This window comes from Empidonax traillii, unplaced genomic scaffold (genome assembly GCF_003031625.1).
Source record: "Empidonax traillii isolate 1590-97213 ecotype Southwest subspecies unplaced genomic scaffold, ASM303162v1 scaffold158:size1480230, whole genome shotgun sequence".
Taxonomy (NCBI): domain Eukaryota; kingdom Metazoa; phylum Chordata; class Aves; order Passeriformes; family Tyrannidae; genus Empidonax; species Empidonax traillii.
In genome coordinates, this window is record NW_020955351.1 from 1,218,324 (window position 1) to 1,241,621 (window position 23,298).

General features: G+C 43.1%; 1 protein-coding gene across 2 annotated transcripts in view; it reads left to right on the forward strand.

Annotated features, from left to right (window-relative positions):
- Nucleotides 1–270: 270 nt before the first annotated feature.
- ABHD2 (abhydrolase domain containing 2) overlaps nt 271–23,298 on the forward strand; it is a 34,257-nt gene continuing 11,229 nt past the window's right edge. The window contains exons 1-5 of one of the 2 annotated variants that reach the window (XM_027884954.1): nt 271–315; nt 10,274–10,360; nt 11,201–11,401; nt 21,016–21,191; nt 22,118–22,285. In XM_027884954.1, coding sequence (XP_027740755.1) covers nt 11,208–11,401; nt 21,016–21,191; nt 22,118–22,285 — 538 coding nt within the window. In that variant the 5' untranslated portion in view covers nt 271–315; nt 10,274–10,360; nt 11,201–11,207. Of the gene's footprint in view, nt 316–795; nt 911–10,273; nt 10,361–11,200; nt 11,402–21,015; nt 21,192–22,117; nt 22,286–23,298 lie in introns of those variants that run through there. The other variant, XM_027884955.1, reaches the window with a different exon arrangement.

A 23,298-nucleotide genomic window follows, 5' to 3' on the forward strand; every position in this document is an offset into this window, starting at 1 on the left:
GCCCTCCACCGCCAATCACCGCTCTCCGCCTGACTGACAGGCGCCCGAGCCAATGGAACCGCGGCATCCCGCCCCGCCGCGCCTCCCCCAGCCAATGGCGCCAGCGCGTCTCCACTGGGCGCGCGAGCTCCCGCCCTCAGCTGGCCTTCTGACCAATCGCCGCGCTGCCCTGGGCGGAAGCGGCGCGGCGGCGGCCAATGGGACGGCGAGGGCGGCCGGTAAAGGGCGGCGGGCGGCGGGCGGCGGGCCCGCGGCAGACGGGCGGGAGCGGCGGCGGGAGGAGCGGAGGGGCTGTGCGCCCGGCCGGGCCTGCAGGTGAGGCGGGGAGCGCCTTCCCGCGGGGCTCTGGGGGTAGCCAGGCTTCCCTTCTGTTCTTCCCCCGGCGGTGCATGGCCCCAGCAAGCTGCCCTGCGGCCAGGTCTCGCCCTGCTCAGTCGCCTTGCGTTGTGCTCGCGTGTCTGTTGCCCGGGGCGGAGGTGGGGTGTCCCTCTGCTGTGGGTTTGGTGTCCGGTTCTCCCCGGGGGTGGAAGCTCTGGGACTGGTGATGCGGTGGCAGCCGTCCCCTGCCCTCCCTGGGGGTGTTGAAGCTGGGCCGGGAGCTGCACATCCCTGTGCTCGCAGGGAGGGAAGGCCGGGGTGGGATGCGATGGGGAGCTCCGTGCGGAGCAGAGGGTGATCCGTGTGTGGGTCAGAGCCGGGGCAGCTGTGCCTGCGGCTGTCGGGTCACACTGTGCCCCCGAAGCGGCCTCTTCCCTGGTGCTCCAAGGTCCTGACTGTGCTACGAGCATCTCGCATCAGCTTCAGGCTCCCTTTTGTTCCGTGCTATGCACCTGCTTGTCAGCCTGTGTAATGGGACTGCTCCTTTCTGCACTTTCACGTGTAACTTGTGACTTCCTCCAGCACACGGTGGGTCGGTGTATCTGTTACCGCTGATGAAATCCCTCACCTGACACTAACCTCTTTGAAGAGGTGTGTCAGCAGTAGCTTTATTCACGCAGTTATGGCTGGAGGGATTGCATTCTGCGTTTTCATGCAGGTCTCCTCAGAGAATTCCTCACGGCTTCCTCTTATTGTTGGTGTGCAGTTGTCACTGGCCTGGCAAGCGCTAAAGATTCCTGTCTGCCTCTTGCAGATTGCTGCTTGGCTTCTACAACACTGGTGCCTCATTCTGTGACAAATGTTAGTGGCTTGTTAGTCAGCTAACTGGTACAGTGTGTTCATCTTACAGACCTTATTTATCAATTATTATCACACTCAGCCACACTGGTAATATTGCCTAGGTTGACATGTCCTAGTCCCTGCTGATATGGTGTTCATAGGACACTCAGCTCAGCTGTTTGCATTTGTGGTATCTCATCTTCAGACTTTCTTCGATAACATTTATCTCCTGTGCAGGGAGTTTTGTTACTGACAACTAGTCTTTGGTTGTTGTGTTATCTTTTCTTGTTTTGCCTGTGTCCTCTCTTAGGTGCTTGCTTAGCTCTCGTGTCACAAGAGGAGTTTCAATGCCTTCTCCTGTCTCTTGGATCAGTGGACATGCAGGTGTTCTTATTCGAGGCCTGTCTTATTTTGGTCTCAAAGTCAAGAGTAAGAACAGTAAGGTTATTAAAAGGGAAATCAGAGCTAACGTTTGGCTTCTTCTATTCTCTTACCTTATTCTTAAAAATAGTTGCTTTTGCACAGAGGTGAATTAGCTGCACAGAAGATGGGGCTGATCTAAGATTGCCAAACTGTCTTTTTTAGGGGTGGAAAAGATGGGGAGTTTGGGGATAAGTCCTTCCATCATGCAAAACTGTTTCTGAAGAAGTTAAACTTGAAAATTAATTTGTTCTAGTCTTGTAAAAGCTATATTTTTCTATTCAGGGAATGAATAGCAGCTTAAGCTCTTAGTGTTTCATAAAGCTGCTTTATTAAACTTGTCATGGGAAAACACAGAGATTAACACATAGAAATAGTTGTTCTGGGATGTGGCACTGGGAAAGAAAGAAGGCAGAAAAACATCCTCTGTACTTGACACAGGTTGTCCAAATCTACCAAGTTCCAGCTTTACTTCCAGGTGTGATTTGGTGCACAACAGGAAATGGTGGCTTTAGAGCAGTGATTCAAACCTTCTGTAGTTTAACCTCAGTCAGTAATTGAAATGGCCTGAATGCTGCTGGATTCACACTGTCCTGTTATTCCCCTCTTTTGCTCTGTATGTCTTGCCTCTTCATCTCTACTTTCAAACAGCTGGCCCTGGCAGTACTGAAACTTGGAGTAAGTTAACAAAGTACAGGGTTTAGCAAAGTCTCTGCTAGGGGTGTAAGTGCTGGGATCTTATAATAAGCTGGGGGCTTATAATTCCTAGTGAAAGGTGCAGCCTGAAACTGGTGGTTTGGACTTTCCAGCGAAAGCCTGAATAATCACAGTTTTGCTAGTATATTGGAATCTTCATCTCTGCTTTTGAGTTTCTCTGGAACAGTCTTTCATGAGGTGTTATAGCTCTGAATTACTATTCTTAGGGTGCTATAGAACAATTGATCTTCTGAGCAAATATTTGCCCTTCTTCAGCCTAAATATCTTGTGAAGTTTAAACTTATATACAGTTAAACGACTGATCAAACTCAGCTGACTGAGTGCAGTACCAAACAGTTGACTTAATTTCAGTGTGCAAGGGCACATTGTCCTTCTGGTGGAGAAGCAAAGCCCCACTTGCCCAGCATATGTGGGTGGCAGTGATGCTAACCCAGCCAGGCAGCTAACTGAGCCTCTTCTGGCTCTGGGAAGGGTTGTACGCCCAAGGGCTTGTCTTTTCTTTAGTTGTATCAGTTGACTCAATAATAAAGATTGTCTCTGACTGCCAACCTTGCTCTGCCAATATCAGGCAGCAATAATTCAAAATGCTTTGCAAAGCAGTTCTGTACAAACCAGGTGCTTGAAACATCTTTGTGCCTGCGCTCCGTTAGAGGTAACGGCAGTGGAAGGAGGTGTCACACTTGGCAGGGTACAGATTTTTATCTTTATCTCTGGATCGACCAAGATGTGCAGTTACCTCGCACTTACTCTGCTGTTGAGAAATATTTGTTTCCCTTCATTGTGGGTTTGGTCTGACTAAAGTAAATGACGGTAACAACTTCCTCTACCGATATTGATTGAGCCCTTGCCAACACCATTCTGAAGTGTCTCATCTATTAGTTTCGAGTAACTGAGATACAGCCCTATTCAGGACATTCAGTACTCAAAAAGCATAGTACAGGCTCCTCAAAAGGGGACAAAAGACTGCTGTTGAGAGGGTATTCTTCAGTAATTTGTCCTGCTTCTAAACTTAAATCTTCAAAGATCCTTTTGCATAGAGCTGCAGTTTCCAGAAAGGTTATGGTGAGGGTGTTCAAGCCTGGCTGTCCCTTAACTGGAACACCCAGTTCTGTGAAGGTTGGGTGTATGTGACTATGAAAGGTTGCACTAAGTGAAATAAGCAGATGCACAGTCACTTACAGTGAATGTCTTTGTAAGAGGTAAGTACAAAATGTCCTAAGACGTATGCCGATAATATCCATAGCCTCTCACTTGGAATTCAGCAGGAGACAGGGCAATGTAGCTCTTTAAACATGGAGCTGCTGGTAACTGTAGTGCTCAAAAACCTCTTGTTTTAGTTGGCGTTCTGGTAGGACCTGGGTACTTGGCAGTGGTGGTAATTGTGTGTTGGTCAGGTCTGGTCTCTTTATATGTAGTTCTTCTGTCCTGAAATGTTGCTTCATTTTCAATGTCATTACATGTACTGGACTTCTCTAGTGTGAGCCTTCTATCAGTCATGAACAGACTCTGAGAGAATGACTCTGCAAATCTTCTGTTCCCCTGTGGAGAGGAGCTACTTGTCAGGGGAAAAATAAGGTGTTTGAAGGCCTCAGTCAAGTGGCACCTCAGCTTTGGATCGTGGTCAGGTATAGGTGTTTTCAGACTACTTGAACTGCACCAATCTTGAATAAAGGTCTCTTACCTGTGTTGTGCTTTGGTGGTCTTTCCTTGCTGTGCAGCTGGTCTGGTGTGGAGCATGTTCCCTACTTGCTTGTCTGTGGACCCTGTGGCTGAGCAAACAGTTGTGATGTGCTTGGACTTTGAGCTGCTTCTCCAGTATGAACAGCTGAGCTCTGCAACTGGGGATGGAGGGGTTGGAACGTAAGTAAGGCTTTAACAACATGATGCTGTGCTTCAAAATATAGTGAGGGAATAGAGCAGACTCCTTGGGGATGTTGGTCTGTAATGTAGTTTTTATTAGCTCTCCTAACTCTATGGCTTGATGCTGGGATCATTCCCTCACCTACTGGATATGGATTGTCAGGTTCTCTACAGTCTGGTTACTCCACTTCTTCCCTTGAGCTTGATGCAGCTCGCTGGCAGTGTGATAAGCAGCTAATACTGTAAGGCTGTGGAAAGGTGTTACCCAGTATTTCCCCCTCTACGTGAAAGTAAGCTTGACCTCTTGTCCAAGAAGTTGAAGCTTTGCCCTGCAGTTCCATAAGGTAGTGGTTAGGGTGTGACAGTCTCAAGTCTCTGTATCTTAAAGGAAAGGCTTGCATTATCTAAGCAAACATAGTTATTTGATTACTGCAATTAATTGATTTCTGTGAAGTCAGAGCCTTGTTCTGTGTTGGTTTAATCATGTTCATTAGGTGCGTGCAATAAAATCTGAGGTAGTGGTTTTCAATTTGTCTGAGACAAAGAGGAACCAGATAAGGCAACATACACAAAGTCTACATAGCAACCTCCTTGGGTGATACACAAAAGCTGCCTGTGGGGCAGCTGAACTATTTTTGATCAGCTAAAATGATATTGTGAAGAAACAAAGGCAGTTCCTGTAGTTGGAAGTAAGTGAAATTCAAGACTCGTTTGACTGTAAATTGCCCTTTTTGAAGAACTGAAAGACCTAAAGATCCTTTGGCCCTGTTGGCTGTAGAATTATTCTCAGGTGCTTTTTTAAGCAAGTTGCCTTGGGATATACACCCACCCTCTTAGGTGGTTGATTTCTACTCTGAAGATGTAGGATTCCTCAGAGTCAAAAAAGGAAAAAGCTCCAGCTAAAGGCACCTGTCTTTCTGTGCTAATGGTGCCTTGGGATGTGAACTTTATCCCTGTAACCTCACAGTACCTCTAAACTGAGTGGGAGCCAAGTATTGTAATTCATGAAAAGGTCAAATTCCAGTGAAGGCACCAGCCAAGAAATTCTTTTTGGAACAGGGTGTAAACAACACTTGCTGGTGTACTTGCCAACCAGCCAAATCCTGGCCTGGGTGCTGGCTCTGGCACGAGGTGAGGAATTTGCACCAAGGACTTCCATGTGCTGTCCAAGTAGTGTTCTTCTAAGCATCCCTGTGAGGGGACATGTCAGTATGCCCTCTTTGTTTGGAGATAAAATCTGTCAGATGTTGGACAACAAAACCATGGTGGGCTTTGCTGGACTCCTGAGGACTGTGTCTCATCTCTCATGGCCGCATCTAACCCTAAGCTTAAGTGCTTGAAGTGCTCAGCTAATTCTTAATTATACCCTCTGTGCTCTGAGGTCTGAGGCTTAGTTGGCTCTTTGAAATGGCCAGAAGTACTGAGTGATGCATCAAGATGATCTCAGCACTTGTCTCATGTTTTTTTTTTGTGTTTTTTTTTTTTTTTTTTTTTTTTTTTTTTTTTTTTTTTTTTTTTTTTTTTTTTTTTTTTTTTTTTTTTTTTTTTTTTTTTTTTTTTTTTTTTTTTTTTTTTTTTTTTTTTTTTTTTTTTTTTTTTTTTTTTTTTTTTTTTTTTTTTTAAGCTTCCACTGAAGGTTATGGGAGGTTTTGCTCTGGGTAAGCTTGGGCTGGGTACATGCCAGTCTCAAGATAACTGGTGTCATGACTTGCTTTGTGTGCTTAAGCTGATGAGGTATAGTGCTGGCATGGCCCTAAAATACCTGTATCTATTTAATTTTCTTGAAACAAAGTAGCAGGTTAGACTTGACATTTTTTCATAGAAAGGAAATAATGTTTTAATACAAGTGCTGGGTAAAAGGCAGGATATGGGACTGCACAATAAAGCTTGAGGCTTTCTTCATAATTCCTCTTGAACAGGTTCCTGTAGTTATGTAGATTGTGTGCCTTCAGACTGCCCTCCAGTGCTTTACAAAAAGTCTGGCAGCCTTTCCCATCAGGACACAGGCTTCAGAGCCTTTCTCATCTTCCTCTGGATGGTTTCAAAACATCTTCCTCTGCACTGAAACCCTTGAATGCTCAGTGATGTGACATTTCTGTATACTTCCTGGAGTGAGATTTGAGCAATATACATAAAACCTTCCTTTTTTTTTGAAAAACTATGTACTGCTCTGGCTCTCAACCCTCTCCTTAAGTTCCCTTCTCCATAATGTGGTTCTAAATATCTTACCTAGTAGTGACAGGCCTTTAATTTCTGGTTTGCAGTGTATCTTTCAGAAGAGGCATTAGCTTTGGTTGATATTAAAGACAATTAATTTCCTAGAAACATTCCCCAAAGAAATAATTTCAGTGAAACAGCCATTATTTTCCCTTCAAAGAGGTGGTAAAAAAACCTGACTTCTGATCTGTCTAGGCACAATTCTTCTTAAAGTAGAAGGGTGGATTTGCTTTTCTCTTGTCTAACATACTTTCTTTGAGTTTTATTCCCCATGTGGACACTAAAAATATATTAAACCAGTCCAAGAAATGTGTGGTGCATTAGTTAACGAAGTCTGTTTACTCAGTCTGTCAGACAGCTCTCTTAGCTCTTCTGAATCTTTGTGGGTAAGAGAGAGTATTATACTACTTGGTAGAAGCTGTAAAAGCATAAGAAAGGGGATTTTTAAAGACTTCCAGTGTTGGCCAGGCATGCTTCGCTTTGGTGTCCAGCTGAGCTCTGAGAGCACCATTGAGCCAGAGTGCTGACTGGTGGGAGGGCAGCCATGAGGCTTTTGTACTGAGCTGCCATTCCTGGAAAAGGCATTCGTTCAAGATTCTTCAGTCAATGTAATGGAGCATAAAATATCTTGCTGGTGGAGTCCCTTTCAAAGAGGCCTTTGCTCTTGTCTGTTCCATATAGCTGCATCTTTGCTTTAGCCAGAAGCATTCCCAGTGCTTTAGTGAAATGAGGCTTTCAGTGACTCGTTAAAAGGCTTGAGGGAAGGGCCCTGTGGGAATGGCTTCCTTTAATGTCTTTGCTTTTTTAATGTTGGCTTTCCAGTATGCGGAGTCAGACTCTGCTTCCATGGGTGGAGGAGCTGTAATGCTTGGTAGTTACCAAATCCCGATTATGCCACCTTAAGTCACAGCGTGAAGTGACTTCTGTCCCTGGAAGAGTTTCCTCTCCATGGGAAACCTGTAACTGAAACGTGTACAGGTCCTGGATTTGTTGACAGTTGTGAATTCACTTACTGTACAAGTAAATATTTTGATGGCTTTTCCAAAACCCAGTGTCTTTGAAAGGGTAGTAAGGAAATTGCTGTAGCTCTACTGGCTTTTGTTGTACTTGTTTCTATTCCTGTCTGGAAAGGGGGGAATATGTTTGTGTTTTTTTTTTTCACTATACTTGTACAGGTGAAGTGCACTCTAGCAGTAGTGCTGAAATGTTTCCTGATTTTCAGCTTTTTGTGATGAATGGACAAATGAAAAGACCACAAATCCAACCCTTGCTTTCCACTGATTGATTTTAAAGTTAGCTCTCAGTCACAATTGGGATTTAAGCTCATTACTTAGAAGGGCTGTTGGTCTTGGGGGCTGTTATGCCTATAAGTGATACTTTTTTAAATAAATAAAAAAAAAAGGTGTAATTAAGGTGCTTCAAAATAACATCCTTGGGGCCAAGAGTTTCAAATTCTTTGTGTTCCTCAATGTGGATCTCAAACCCTGTTATGGATAGAAAGGCAGGCTTGGTTGCTTCCAGTAGTATACTTACTGCCTCCTGCTAGTTTTGTCTAACCTGCCAGAAGTGAATCTAGTGTTCTTCATAGAGAAGAGACCAAATGTTTGTGCATTTAAATTAATGCTGACCCTGTTAGAGATTATTCTAGATTAAAATTTGTCTGGCTCAACACTGTGGTTATCTGTCCTTTTTCATAAACAGACAAGTTTTATTGGGTCAGTGCAAAAAAGGTTTAACAAAACAGAAGCAAGGTGACCTTATCCCAGCTGGTGAAGAGGGAGGTATTTGTCTTATGTGATTAGAGGCGGAGCTCAAATCCATTTTATTAAGATAAACCCTTGAAATTTTAGAGCAGAGTGCCTTGACTCAGCCCCTGCAAATCTGCCCTGGCTGAGATGGGTCTGTTTAGGTCTTCAGAAATACTAAACTCTAGAGGAAGTACCTGAAGTGCCCCAGCTGGATCCATAGGGCTTGGAGTTTACCAATCTGGTCTTCATGCACTTAGATCCGTTGCTTAAATAATCACTGCAGATACCTGTGCAACTGCAGCAGCACTGCCAGCGTTGTGTTACATCTACAGACTGATCTGAGCTTTTGGGTGAATATCCTGACAAATACATGATCCTCTAGCACATGTTTGAGGTGCGTAAGTTCAGTGAATGTGTGTTTAGAATGTCTTAAAATGGAAAAGTACTAGTTCACAAGTGTCAAAGCATAATCCTGCCTACCAACAGCTGATTTTTCTGTAAGTAATATCAAGCTGGTATGCTGTTTTAAGGGAGTGACAGGCTAAAATGAGACATAAAAGTATCAGAAAAGACGTGGTGCATTTGTAATCTGAAGATTATATGGGAGAGAGCGCTCTCGGCAAGATAGGACTTAGCTGGGTCAGTTACACTGATTCACTGGTACAAAATCCTGATGACTAATTGTGCCTGGCATTATTTTTAACAAATTAACTAAGGTGAAAGCTGTAAATAGCAAACTAGCTTAAAATCCAGGTGGCAGGGAGGTCTGAGGTAACTCTTATATTAGTGTCTCATAATTTTCTAAATAAAACAATGAAAGGAAGATGACAACAGAACTCCTGGGAGTTTGAGCTGGGAAAGGTTTGCTTGAGCACCTGGTTGTCCTGGAGTTCAGGAGCTCGGTCTGCTCTTCTGCCAGTTGTACCTCCCCTGGGGAAGCCATTTCTGTAGTTCGCCTGTTGTTTCCTATGCAACTGATGGTAAGGTTGTTGAAAATATAAGTGCGGACATGATACAGCTGAACATGTTACTTGAACTCTTCATTGAGATATGTGATACCAATGTAATCTTCTGAATAGAAGATGTCTTTTTGTGGTCCACTCTGCTCCCTTCTACTGTGACGCTTAGAATTGGAAAATAAAAGCTTCAGAGCTGTCCAAAATTAAATGTCTCTTCTTTCTTCACCTTCTGTTCTGTGATGCATATGGTTACGGTGGCAGAAACTTGCAGCTTTCCAGCACACTGTTAATCAATAGCTGATGTCACTTGTGTTTTCTTCCAAGGGATTTTGGTGTAGCTGCACTGAGTACAGAAAGTACTTCTGATGCTCTTCATTCCTGCTAGGAAGGATAAAGCTTTGATATGGTCTGTCCTGGTGGTGCGTTTTCCATTTGGAAGCAGCAGCTGTGGTAGGGAGCAGACAGTTCTGGAGCTTTTCCTGGAAGCTCTGATTTCCCCATCGATTTGTTGTGCCTGTAGGAGGCCAGCCCTAATTGTAAATATCACTTACACTTTTACGGTCACAGGCTGAAAGCTCTCTCCTTTATTGGCATCATCAAATTCTTGTAACAAGCCTTCTTGCATGTGCACTGGTATTAATTAGGTGGCTGTGTCTGAGCCTCCTGTGGCTCTCACGGTCTTGAAGTGTGATATGTTGTAACATCTCAAAAAGCAAGTGTGGGAACAAGCAGAGACTGTTTACAAGCCTCCATCTGTAGGAGTGAGCTGCCTTGCTAAGCCTGAATAAAAGTAGCAGGAAACTTCTTTCAGTCTCGCTTCACACTTCAGTAACAGTGTAGATATTGCTCAAAGTTGAGTAAAACAGTAAATTCTGGTCTTTTAAATACCAAGGGATTAGGGTAGTTATTTCTAACTCAGCACTGTCTTGCGGAGATGGGATCTGTCTGGGCTCATGAAGGTGTATTTACTGCAGATGAATTAATATGCTGGAGGCAAGTGATCTAGTCTGGAATCTGTCCACTGGCAACAGATTTCTAATGCAGACGGATCAGAGTTGAAGTGGCTATGACTGACTACACAAATCACTAGCAATGTCTGTGGTGGGACCTTTTGTATAAATTTGTGTTTATCCTTTCCAGCTGAGAGATGCAGCTTTGTCAGTAATAATCAATTTGCTTTTCCTCCCTTCACAGGGTAACTCCTGTAGCACGTGGATCCAGAAAGTGACAAGTCTACAGAGGACTGGCAGTCTTTTCTAGCTTGGGGAAAATTTGAAATTGGTAAGACTTGGCTTGTCAGTTGATATTTTACTTGGGTTACCCATATGACATGAGGAAAGACCCAGGGAAAAACCTGCCCCTTCAACAACAACTGCAGCGAGCTGTTTGAACTGTGTGTTCAAAAAAGCCGAATCAGTTTAAGAACTTGATTTCAAGCTGGAAGGATATAGTTTTCTTAACTCTTTTTCTTGCCTGTGTTTCTTTACTCTGAAGCCCTTGAAAGACTAGGTATTCATCTAGTCCTTCAGCTGCAGAACTGCAGTGAACTAAAAGAAATGCTGAAATTGCCAGTACATAAAGTGACTACCTTAAAGAGAGGCAGGATTTAGTACCAGTATTCTCATGGAATTACAAAACTCAGGCTGAGGAACTAACACAGTAGTTCTTTCAGGTTCTCATTTTCAAGTCTGCTTTGTATATCTGTGAAGAAACACACATCCAAAAGCTGCTAAGGTGTCTTTTGCAGACTGACTTTTTACCTGGCTTCTGTTTGAGCTGTGGGTAGTCTTGTGCAAGATCCTGAATGTATTGACTGGCTGCAGACTAGGGCTTGACACCTGAGACACTGGTTCAGTTGTAATGCAGCACTGATTAAGAATAAATCTCCTTCCCAGTCGATCATCCAGTTTCTATTCCTTCTGTTGGTCAGGGTGCTCAGACCAGTACAAACTAAACTTCCCTTCGTCTTTTAAGTTGCTAGGCTGAGTTGACATGCTAGGATTTCTTAGCAGTGTTGACTAACAAATTTAGTTGGTTAGCACAGTTGTGTATTTTACATGACAGCTGATACATCCAACAGTATATTTCTAAAAGCTTTAATTTTTTTTTTTTTATCTCCAGGCTCAAAATGAGTGCAATATTGGAAACCTCTGAGCTGCCGGCAGTGTTTGATGGGGTGAAGCTGGCTGCAGTTGCTGCTGTGCTGTACGTTATTGTTCGCTGCTTGAATTTAAAAAGCCCAACTGCCCCTCCTGAACTCATTTACCAGGACTCTGCTTTGGCCCGCTTTCTACTCAAATCCTGCCCGCTTCTGACCAAAGAGTAAGTATATTTTTTCCATGTTGACCTGTATTATAGGAATAAGAGCTGCCCTTATCCATTCTTCTGCACAGTGTGTTTCTTGAACCTGGGTGCAAATGAATGTCAGAGGGCAGTTTTGATAAAATAAACCTGTTCCAAGTCAAGCACTTCATTATTGTTAGCATCCCAGGTACCTGGAGTTAGGACCAAGCCTTGTTGTGCAGGGCTCTCCCAGGATGCAGTCAGCACATGTTCATGTTCTTGTACTCCCTTTCTCTTAGGGAGGAAATCTCCTGGGGGTCACAGGAAGGAAATGGTTTTTATGCTGTGTCAGTGCACTTATAATGAACACGGGGTGGCTATTAGTTTTAAAGTGCCTACTCCTATTTGAAGTGCCTTAAGTTGATTGAAAACTAATGAAACTTATTACTGGGGAGAGCACATCATAACTAGTTTATTAAAGTGATGACACACTGGCCAGCTCTAAGGCTGTTGCATTCACTTCAGACTGACCTTATGTCAGCTGTGTATTTGAGCAGGCTGATCCTTGACCTTCCATTCTAGGACCTCCAGAATCAGTGCAGCTCTTACCTTCTCCAATAACCTTCACCAATAATAGGAAGCATTTAGTACAATTTCACAAGCCTTTGGAGGGACAAGGACTTTGATTACAGTATTTATCTTCTGCAATCACTTTGAAAACTTGCAAGTCCTATTTAGAAGCCCTAAATACATCCATTATCTAGTAAGTGCTCAGTGCAGCTGCATGAACTTTCCTTTTGGATCTCAAAAGTCAGATTGACTTAAGGATAGTCATTCTAGGGGAGATGAGAGGCTTTTAGCAGTGCTGTGTTGGGTGCCTTGATTACAGAAGGTGTACAATATGAGGCCATGGGGTCTGTAAACTTTTAGAGGAAACAAAGCGCCATCTGTTTTTAGATTAGAACCCAAAGAGGGTTCTGTGATGCACTCCGTGTTTGGTAATGTGTGTTTGGATTCTTGATTATGTCCACTGCCTTAACTGCAAAGCAATTACCTACCTAAAAAATGCATTAAGGAGGTTTCAAGTTACTTGGTACCTTAGACACTTGCCATCTCAGTGTAGCAGTCCAGATTGACATGTCCATAGTCGCTGAAGGAGAAAGCATGAAGCTGTGCTGATTATGAAGTCTTGAAGGCATATAATTTTCAGCTAATCTTTGGAAATAACTTGGAAGCTAATTCAGAGTCCATATTACTCCTATTTCAGCTCTCCTCACAGCACAGGCTCTTAGCACTGCTGTGTTACAGCCATGTTTTTGACTTTCTGTTGGAGAACAAACCATTCCCTAAAGATTGAAAATGCAGAACATGTACTGCAATTTTTAGACATCTGTTGTGCATTAATTGCAGGAGTGAAGAGCTGCTTGCAGAACCCTGGTGTTGCGTTAATAGTGTGCAGTTGTGGGTTGTTTTCTCTGGATCAGCTGAGCTCAGGCTTGCCAACTTCTCTGGAAGCTGTAACAGTGATCTCCTATACATGGTTCTTGGGTAGAATATTCTCCGAAAGGTTTCCATGACCCCAGGAAGCGAACTCAGCTGAAACAAGCTAGAACAATGTGTTGATAGGTAGTTGTTCAGTCCTCTTACCTCTATACCTCTGTTAAGGAAGACAGGAATATAATTCCTATTGGGATTGAAAGGATTTAAAGGAAAGACAACTTTAAGATGATGTATATGGGTTTTTTTTCCTTACTATTGATGTTATCATGGGCTTTTTTCAATACAGAAATTAAAAAAAAAAATCAAAGAAATTCTGTCTTTAGGCATGAAAGTCACCTGGGGACTAAAGGAGAACAAATATATTTAAATTCCTGCAATTATGCATGAAATAGTTTGCAGGACTAATTAGCAAAAAGCTGTGTGAAAACAGCTTGTGCCATACTCCACTGAAAAATCTTGCAAGGCTTTGATTGCTTGCTAATTATTCAGAGTGTTAGGAAAGCTGATTAAGCAGCTCTTTTCAAATTCTACCATGAAAGCAAAATAAGTAGCCCAGCAATCCCTTTTGTTATATCAGTACCGGGTTTGTTGTCAGATCTGTTATGTGACCGATTCTTCTCTACAGAAGAATGTTCACAGCTGTGAACTGGCTTTCAGACCTGGTTTGTTCAGCTCCCTTACACTTCAGGGAGGAAGGGGTGAGGGTACTGCTGGGAAAAACAGGGTTGCAGGGAGAAAGGAGAAATAAACAAAGTTATTCTATCGGTGCAGGTGTTCAAAAGTACTTGGAGAAAATACTTTTGGACTTTATTTTTCCTTTATGGCACCATCCTCACCTATGGACTTACACGTTGTAACTGTGGTGTTGTTCAGGAAGCCAAGTGGTGGTAGATGAATAATTTAGGAACTTTGAATTGTAAAACTGCCTGAGGGTGGCTGCGTGCCAGGTACCTTGTACTTGCAGATGTTAGTACTGCTTTTTACAGTTCTCTAAATTATTAGAAGCTTTCTACTTATCTAGCAAACACTGCTAAGCGAGGGAATGTCTTCTTAGAGCTCAGGTTTCTTACCTCTGTTTCCCTTCCTCTGCCCTGGCCAGCTCTGTACTTTGGCTTGCCAAGTGGAGTAGTATAATCAGACCCCTTTCCATTCAAATTGCTGCTTCTTTCATGGAAGCTCTTGCAAATCAGCACATCTATTGGTGCTCTCGAGCCCTTGGGCCTAATCCCTGGCTGCAGCTGTCTTCCTGTCTTTCAAATGGGTGCAGAAAGTCCTTCATCTGCTGTTACTCCTGTGGAAATGCAACGTTGGCTCTTTGATTCATGAGGATAAATTTGGCCAGTGCTTGCTGTAGTAGGCACAGACTTTTTTTGGCTTTTTATGTTTTATTCTACCATCAAGTGTGTGTATCTTTATTTCTGTAGAGATGTGGCACGTGTCATCCCTATCGAAAATAATTATCCTTGCTGTCTGCACACTTTTTATCATCAATAAAGGCAAGCTCCTCAAAGATTGAGGCAAATTACTGTCAAGCCTGTTAGTAAACACTGTCAAAGATCCAGCCTAAATCCTTCTTATCCTTTGTTTGCACACTAACCTATACTGGATAAGTAGGCTGCCTGGTACCAGAAGACTCCTTTGCACTGTCACTGCATTTCTCCTGGATGCAAGGAGACAAGTAGTCAGAAAAGCTGTCTTCAAGCTTTTCAGTGTTCTTTTCTTCCTCCTAATAGCAAGCAGTGTTTGATTCCTGTCAACTCCATAGTGGTTTACCCTGGGAGGAACACTTCCAGGAGAATAATAAACTAGAACAACAGTGTTACCCCTGAAGCTTTGGCAGGTGAACATGCTGAGAGGCAGAGGAGAATGGCAGCTCCCTATTGGTAAAGTTGAAGCCTTAACCTTGGGGAGAGAAGCAGCCTTGGGGTTCTGAGTTCTTGCTGGGTGCTGTGGCATTGGCAGCAGCCTTGTTCTCCGGTTCTTATCAGCAAAAAACCTTCACCCTCTGAAGGAAGACTGCAAGTGCTGTAATCCTCATGCCTTGTTTTGACTAAAATACCTCTTTGTAGTCACTGAAGGTTGAGGAGGGGCATGATGGGCACTTTACTAAATAAAAGCTGCCTAAATGGTGAAGGAAGTGGTTTAGCCAAGGAAGCCAGTCTGTTCTTTTAAATAGTTCTGACTTCATACATTTTCTACGGGCAGCAAACACTTCTACTCCACTTGGTGGTTTCCTCTTCGAGGCTCAGGGGACGTGGAAGCTCCTTAAGCTGCTTAATTTTTTTTTTTTTTTACATATTTGCTCTGTTTTCGTCTCATTGAGCAGTCTAGATGAGCTGATGCAGAAGAAGCTGCTCTCTAAGTATTTGTGTGAGGAGGTTGAACCCTGCAGACTTCTAGACAAGTTTTCTTGATCAGAATTCAACTTGCATTCCCTCGCATCAAGTAAAGGATAAGGTTCAAACTAAGCTTGATTTTTGTAATGCATTCTTTAAATACCTCCAAACTGCTCAATAAAGTGAGGGGAAAAAATAATCTGTCACCTGTTGTAAGGCTGGCAGCAGTTCTCAGGGTGCCCTGACATGGACAAATTGTAGGCTGTGTTTTCTCACCATCGGTATCCAAGGTACTACAGCACATCAAAGGCCATGCAAGAGTTAATGTTTAAAGTGTTAATCTCCTCAGATGAAATGAAGTAATGCTCCAGAAATAAGCCTGTTGCTGAACTTCCACTTCAGATCTTTGAGGACCTGAATGCTGATGCTTGCTAATAAAAATAGCACAGTTTTTATGTGCTTTGTGTGAGCTGCTTATACAGCTGCTGCTTTCCTAAATTCCTGCATACTGAGTGATGTACATGCTCTAAAATTATAATCTACTGCCTGAGAGCCACTAAACTTAATCAACAATCACATGTTGGAATTGTTTTAAATATTAAAATGCTAGGAGAAATATTTGTGGGAAACCTAGGAATTCTCTTGCTGTTGGGTGCTGTTGTGTGCAGCCACTTATCAAGATGTGGGGCTGTGCTGCACAGTTGAAATGCAGATTTGGAGCTAAAACATTAGCATTTGTGAGCAGATTTATGTAACTGGCTGTGAATTCACTCAGCCAGTTAAGACTGAACTCTGTACTTTTGTGCCATGTAAGTCAGCTTCCATAATAAGTAACTTGCATCCCCAGGCCTGTTCTCCTGTCTGCCTTCTGTTGCAGAATCCTCTTACGGGAAGTTATAGGGCTGGTTACTGGAAGACATAACTGCTTCAAATATTTATCTTTACCCAGAGTCCCTGCTGTCTACTGCAACCAAATCAAAACAGGAAAATGAGTCAGTTAAAAGCCTTTGGGTCTGGAGCAAACTGGGAAACCATTTTTGTTTCACAGACATAAAAATATCCTTCTCTAGCACAACGCGACTTCGGATTTTATCAGTACCTGCTTCTCTGTGTTACTGTGGTACATTATCCTTGTCCTTGTGTGGAGGTCTTGGCAAGAGGTCTTCCTGAGTGCTGTTCACTATCCAGCTGGCTGCTCAGCTGCTATCACCATAACCCACTATTGCAGAACAGTGAAAATGCTGCTTATAGACACTGTTTGTGCCTGGGCTCTTGTACATCTGTGAGCAGCTTCACTGGAACAGGATACTGAGGAATACATAGTGAGTCATCTCCACACGGGGAAGTTTGCTGTGCTGGAGTATTCTCTACAATACGCTACCGTTCAGAACCACTTTGGTTTATAGCAGACATAGAGGAGTTGAAGTCTTTGAACACTTTCTCTGTTTCTGCTGATTATCAGTGCTGGAGGGAAGCCAGCCAACTGCTTTTGAGTGAAGGGCCCTTGTTTGAAAGACATGGTTAAATTTAGCAGTAGTGATAGTATGAGCATAAAATCTGAAGGGCAATGCTCAAATGCTCCTTAGGCTGAATACTACTTAGCTGCTCAGTCTCCATGGTTGTGTTGCATCCTGTTGAGCTCGTTTTGTTAAGATAAGCCTCAAGAAGTATACTCTGAGTACACTCTCTTCTTGTCTGCAGGATGTTGTTTTGGAGGAGCATCTCTTTTCAGCTGTTTGCCATGAGGAATGTTGGCTTCACTACAAAACAATCTGTGCTAGCTATTGCTATGAGCACTGGGGTTTTTTCAGCTGGGTTGAGTATGGAAGTGTCTCTGGAACTGTTTCTCACATAATAGGCTTAAATAAATTTTGTCTTATGTGACCTGTCCTTTCAGAGAGGTGAAGGCTTTTGCACAATTCCTGGCAAATCTTCTCCCTCACCAGTGTGGTACTGTGCACCTTCATGGCTGAAGAGTTCTTTCTATGCTTTCCTCTTTGAATGGTTTTAGTAAATGCAAGCTGAAAGTCCACACAAACCCTTTATAAAAAGATGTCTAGTCCTTCAATCCTGTACAGTCTTGCACTATGAGGCTTAGTACTTGGTCTTGGAAGTTCTTGTAGACTTTGTCTCACTGAAAGACATAGAAGTCACTTACAGGTAGATTTACAAAATAGATTTATCCATTGCCAAAATGGAGGGTCAACAGAAGGTGTGACAGATCATATGTCTGATTCTGTTATAGATTATAAGGATACCTTGTCTTTAACTGATTTTACCTGAATTCAGTGATAGAGAGGAATCACTGTAAGTGCTTTATTGGGTTTTACAGTCCTTAGATTGGCAGCTTGTCTTCGTAAAAAAAATTAACATTTTTAATAGCTGCTTGTCTGTGCATCAGTCTGGTAAGATAAATTTTAATCAATCTTAGTTTTTCACTGATAATACAAGATCTGTATGATCTAAGCAACTTCTTTCCCTCTCCCTGTTCAATCTCCTGGAGCTTGGATACCTAAGGGATGTGTTTTGCCTCACAACAAGCCTGTTGCTTAAAGGTTGATGGACCTAAACAAAAATGTCAGTGAGATAAGCTGCTACTCAAACACTTGGATGTATTTCAGAGCTTTAACTGGTTTAAAATAAAGTACAAACTGTAGAAATACACTTAGCATGCTTAAGTATTACTAAATAAGAGTAACAAAACTGCATCAGAGTACTATGCACATTACTCATGCTGAGTCTTGACCTTTAAATATTTATTTGAGAGTGCAGTTTCATGCAGGATGACTAACACAAGCCATCTTTGCTGCGGGCAGTGTGATGCTTAAGCAGCTGACTGGAGTTAGCATCATAAAAGATAAGCTGAGCATTTTACTTGGTCCATAGGATGCTCAAACACTTGTTCACTCTGAAGGGAGCAACAGTGAATGTTCCCTTGTCCATAGGGCTTCACGCAGTTTAAGCTTTGAGGGAGACATGGAAACTGTAGATATCATTTGTCCATTAGGGATACGCAAAGGGGATTCCTGCCCTAAATGAAGAATGTGTCAACAAAACTTTATGTGCTCTTTGCCCATAAAAGTAGCATAAAGGTTTGAGTTACTGCAGATCAATACTTAGGTAACCTCCAGCTGGATTTTTCAAAGTCAAGTTTGGGGGTCTCTTTCCCCAGAGAAACCATCTGTGGAGGCAGACTGGTAAGCAGTGCACTCTTGGTAAGCAGTATGCTTGAAGCCTTTTGTCTTAATTTAAACTCTGGCAGTAGTGATGAGTCTTTGAAGACTTCTAATTTCCTCTCTAAAAACATCCTGTGGTATTTGCTGCTGCATCTCTTCCAATGGATGACTGTAACCTATAGCTGGAAACTGAACTGTAGATTAAACATGAGGAAAGGTTTTGTGCTTGCAGAGATCCTTGGTTTTTGGCTTATATTTTCTTTCTGTCAAGATGGTAGCAGTAATGAGTGACAGCTATATAGCTTAGCTGCTGTAGCTGGAGAAATTGCTTTCCTGTTAGCCCTATGGGGTAAGACTTTGGGATAATCTTTGGTTTGAAAAGCACTGTACGGAAGCAGAATTGCCAAAATTTTCCAATGCATATGCTTAACCCAAGATTGGAAAGCATGAAACAATGTTGACGCTTGAGTCTCCTCTTAAAGAGCTACAAATTCTTATTACAGGTTGTATTTGTCAGCTCTGCTCAAAAGCTGCCAGCAAACCCCATCTGTAAAGGGTGTCTGTGGAAAAAATACAAATGCAGTCAAGCACAGTGTAGTGTGGAGTATGGCTACTGACCTGAACTGGTGGTAAGGGGAACAACTGGGGTGAAGCCACTGTTTTTGCTCGTGTTAGAAAAGCAGTGTATCTGGCATAATGGCTGTGTTCAAAGCCTCTTTGCTGAGCTGTATGTGACTTGAGCAGAACCATCTGTGGTTCTTGTGCAGTCTGGCTCAGTTTGACTGCATTATTCCAGTGGATCCACTGACTGCTTTCCACCTCTACCAGTTATTTGAGCTTGTACAGTCCCCATCATTAGGAATCTGCACAGCTGCATGTGGTGCCTGGCAAGACCCAGTGCAGAGATGCTGGGCTGACAGAAGAAGGGTAGTGCTACTGGTCTTGTGTGGATCCTTTGAGAAGCTTTATAGTTGAGTGATCAAATCCAAGATGCACTGAGGGCCAGTTTACAAGGTTGCTGCAAAAGCTGCCAGCTGATGCTCACCTTTATTGAAGTGGTAGCTGCTTCTATAGGAATCTATTTTGGGTTTCTTTGGGAAGTGCACTTACAAAAGTTTGAGTGAAACTCCAGTGAACTGCTGTGTTTCTTTGACTGTAAGAAACCTCCCTCACAGATAAGGGAAGAGAACAGGGAGAAGGAGCATTCTGGCACTCTTGTCTTGCAAAACAAACCTAATTAGTTCTTATGTTATAGGAAGTCTTTTTAAGGAGTGTGTGGGGGAAGAGGAATTTGCGGATATGACGCATAAGAACTGTCATGGGGAAGGTCCAGCTGTGTGAGTAGGTAGTGTCAGAGCACAAAGGTAAGGTTTCAGTCACATTCTAGTGGATTATGGGCTTAAGTAGTAAATTTGAGTCCTGAGATGCCTAGTTTTCTGTGGACAGAGAAGAACATGATCTCTGCTTCATTGGTCCCAAGAAGTCAAAGTGAATAACTGTTGGAAGCCCTAACCACAACAGGGAGGGAGCTGCTAATCTCTCAGGATCCAGGGTGGTGTCAGCAGCTGTAGAGCTTCTTCTGGATACCCTGCTCTGTGTAGCAGAGACCACAGTTTCTTGATTGGAAGTGTGTCCCCTGGGACTGCTGTTCTAAACAATAATCATTCATGCTTTCCTGTTCAGAGCTGATGTAACTGTCTCTTCCGAGGCATCAGCTCAGTCTCCTTTGCCGTGACCAGGTGACGTGCCACATGGTGGTGGTGTAGGGCACAGTATGGTTCCTGTTACACCACTTGCAGCTCTGCTTGTGTTAAAAAAAACCCAGATAACTAAGCCTTCAATGCTTTCCAGCTCATAGCTGTGTTTCTCACGAATCTATTTTGAGGGCCAGTAAGCCAGGAAAAGACAATCTGCTTTGTCACCGAGCTTTAATATACCCTTGATAAACAAAAATAATTGGTAGACTCACCCCTCTTATTGAAAGGGATTTATTATTCAACAGAGCTTGGCCAGTTCTGAATGGGTCTCTTAAAACTGTCCCAAATTTACCTAATTCTGAGAGGCAAAATCAACCTGTCCTGTGTTCTTTCCTTAACTTAGTAACGCAGTTCTGTGTAACACAGTCCCAACCAGCAAATCTTGGGGCTTTCAGTTTTCTTAAACTTGCTGTGAATCCTGTAACTTCTACTACCTTGTGTGGGGAAGTGCTTACACAAGGTCATGTGGCTCGACCCCGCAGGCTTCAGTGTTTCAGTTAAAACAGATTTACAACACTTTACAGTTCTAGAGGTCGCTTTGGTTGGCTGGCAACATAGAGTCCCATCTCACTGAGGCACAAGGCCTCTCTGTATTTATGGAGAAGCCTTTGTGCCTCTAACATCTCAATATAGAGGAATGTCAGGGTTTTGGCTGCTGTTGCTGCTGCTATCAGTGCTGGTTTTTTCAGCTTTGAGAGCATTTTGGTTTCTCCTCTTGTGTAAGGCTGCAAAGATCACTGCTGCCAGTTCAATCATAGCAAAAACAATTCCATATCTGTTACTATATTTGGTAACTGGTGAGAGATTTGTTATGGGAGTGCTTATCTGTTCTTAAAGGATCATTGACACGGCAAGGGCAAGCAATTAAATTAACTGCCTTCCAGGTACATTCCACCCCTGATCTGGGGAAAGAGTGGACATATCCAGACTGCCCTTTATGGAAAAATGGGGAGAGTGAGATCACCACATCCGTATGGACTTCGCAAGTACCTCACGATGCCAGATGGAGCGACAGCCACGTTTGATCTCTTCGAGCCGCGGTCTGAGCACTGCATTGGAGGTCAGTCAAACAGCTGCTGGCTGCTAACCTTGATTCTGCGCTCTGGGGGACGGATGAGGATAGAGCCCATGACTCCCATTTGGCCTTGAGAAAAAGCAGATTTCTTTTTTAATTGCCGGTGTTGAGATCCTCGTGGTACAATGCTGCACTAGAGCAGATACTGTTATCTTTGTAGCTGAAGAGAATCTGAACAATGCTTTTCTAATGAGGCAAAAATTCAGTGGTTAGAGCTGGTAATGTTGGTGCTTTGCACATGAGAGTGATAGCTAATTTGAAGAGCATATGCTAATCCTGACTCTAATTTACTGTGGTTACTTGAATTACAACAATTACTTTCTTTATTGATGAAATGGTATCTTGTTAAAGTAGTGAGCAGTGTCAGCAGATCAAATATCATTAGATTAGCCACAAAGTAGATGGTGGTTAATGTCAGCTGATGAGAATGTCTGTGCTTAGCAAAGCTGCATTTCAGAGATCTGTATTACACCCAGCTCTGGAAGGGAAATGAGGGGAAAATAGCATAACCAGACTACTTGGTGCATGAATGAGCATTGGGCTCCACACCTTCCACGCACATTGCAGTCACAGCAGGCAGTCAGAAGGCAGAACATGTATAATGTCAAAAATGTCCATCAAAGGGAAGAATATCCTCTTGGTCTCTAGGCAGTGGCTGTAGAACTGTTTGCACAGCTTTCCCTGAAGTTAAAAGCCGTTCATCTCCCATAACATGAATTACTTTTTCACATCTGTAGCGCTGGAGCTGCTGGTCTCCTGTCCTGTGCAGGATTTTTGGCAGACTAGTAGGAATTTTAGCTTGCGTGTGGTAGATGGTTTCCCACGGATCTGGAATGGAAACCTTCTGAGCCTCTTCATTTGCATGAAGTGACATTTACTCAACTTCCCCCCCACCCTCTCTCTGTGCACAGAGGATGTCACGATGGTGATCTGCCCGGGGATTGCCAACCACAGTGAGAAGCAGTACATCCGCACCTTTGTCGACTATGCCCAAAAAAATGGGTACAGGTGTGCTGTCCTGAACCACCTGGGAGCCTTACCAAACATCGAGCTCACTTCTCCACGAATGTTCACATATGGTAGGTACAGTCCCTGGGGGACTTATTTTCCAGCTTATGGAATCTCTAGGCCTTGATCGACCTCCTTTGGGATAACACAACTGCTGCACCCGAATGAGGGCAATAGTTTAGTGCTGTTTCCTAAGAGCTAAACTGAGCTTACATGGGAGGAGGAGGAAAGGCTAATAATACTGAATTCACTTTTCCTTGGCTCTTCTGCCAGCTCTCACACATGTTCTAATCAAGGAGGCATATTTTTGAAAACTTCTGGGAAAGAACTCTTAGGTCTACCGCAAGCCTGCTCAAATGATTTTAGAGATGCTGAAATCGCCAGTTTGGTGGAATGTGAAACAAATGTGTCTCTGAAGGATTAAACGCTACTTCTGAGGCTTTGTAAAATGTGACCCGAGAGGAGTTTGCACCAGTCCATCCAGAAAGTACATTTCTGTCCTAGGAGGATTAGCCCTGCATGTAACACAATGTGAAGAAACAGCAACAATTCTAGAATATGACAGTAAAGCTACAGAAGTGGTAGTGCTGAACTGCCATGATTTTGGGCTCTCACCTTGAGTAAGAATTCTTTCTTCAGATAGAAATGAAAATAAATAAAGGATTTGGAACAGTGTTAAGGGTGACTCCTGCTAGTCTTAACTGCCCCATTAATGAGTAGAATGTGGCCTTTTTGCCTGTGACCTAATCTGCTTGCTCCTGAGCTCTCCTGAGCCCTCGTGTCCCTCTTTACTGTAAATATCTGTAGGAACACTGTCAGGAGTCAATTGTGAGTTTACCAGACTTGTGCTAGGTTTTAAGATGACTATGACAGATACTGCTTAGAGTTTGGATTAACAGTTAGAGTAGTTACCTTGAGCAGTTAAACTGTCAAAATAGAAATATTGTGCTTTGGGATTCTGAGTCTGGCAGGCAAATAGGCTGTAATGCTTAGTTGCTTGTTTTAGAGTTATTAAATCTACTCCTCTTTAGAAAACACTTCAGGAATATGAAGAACCTTCATTTGTACTGAGGCCCTAGGCTGT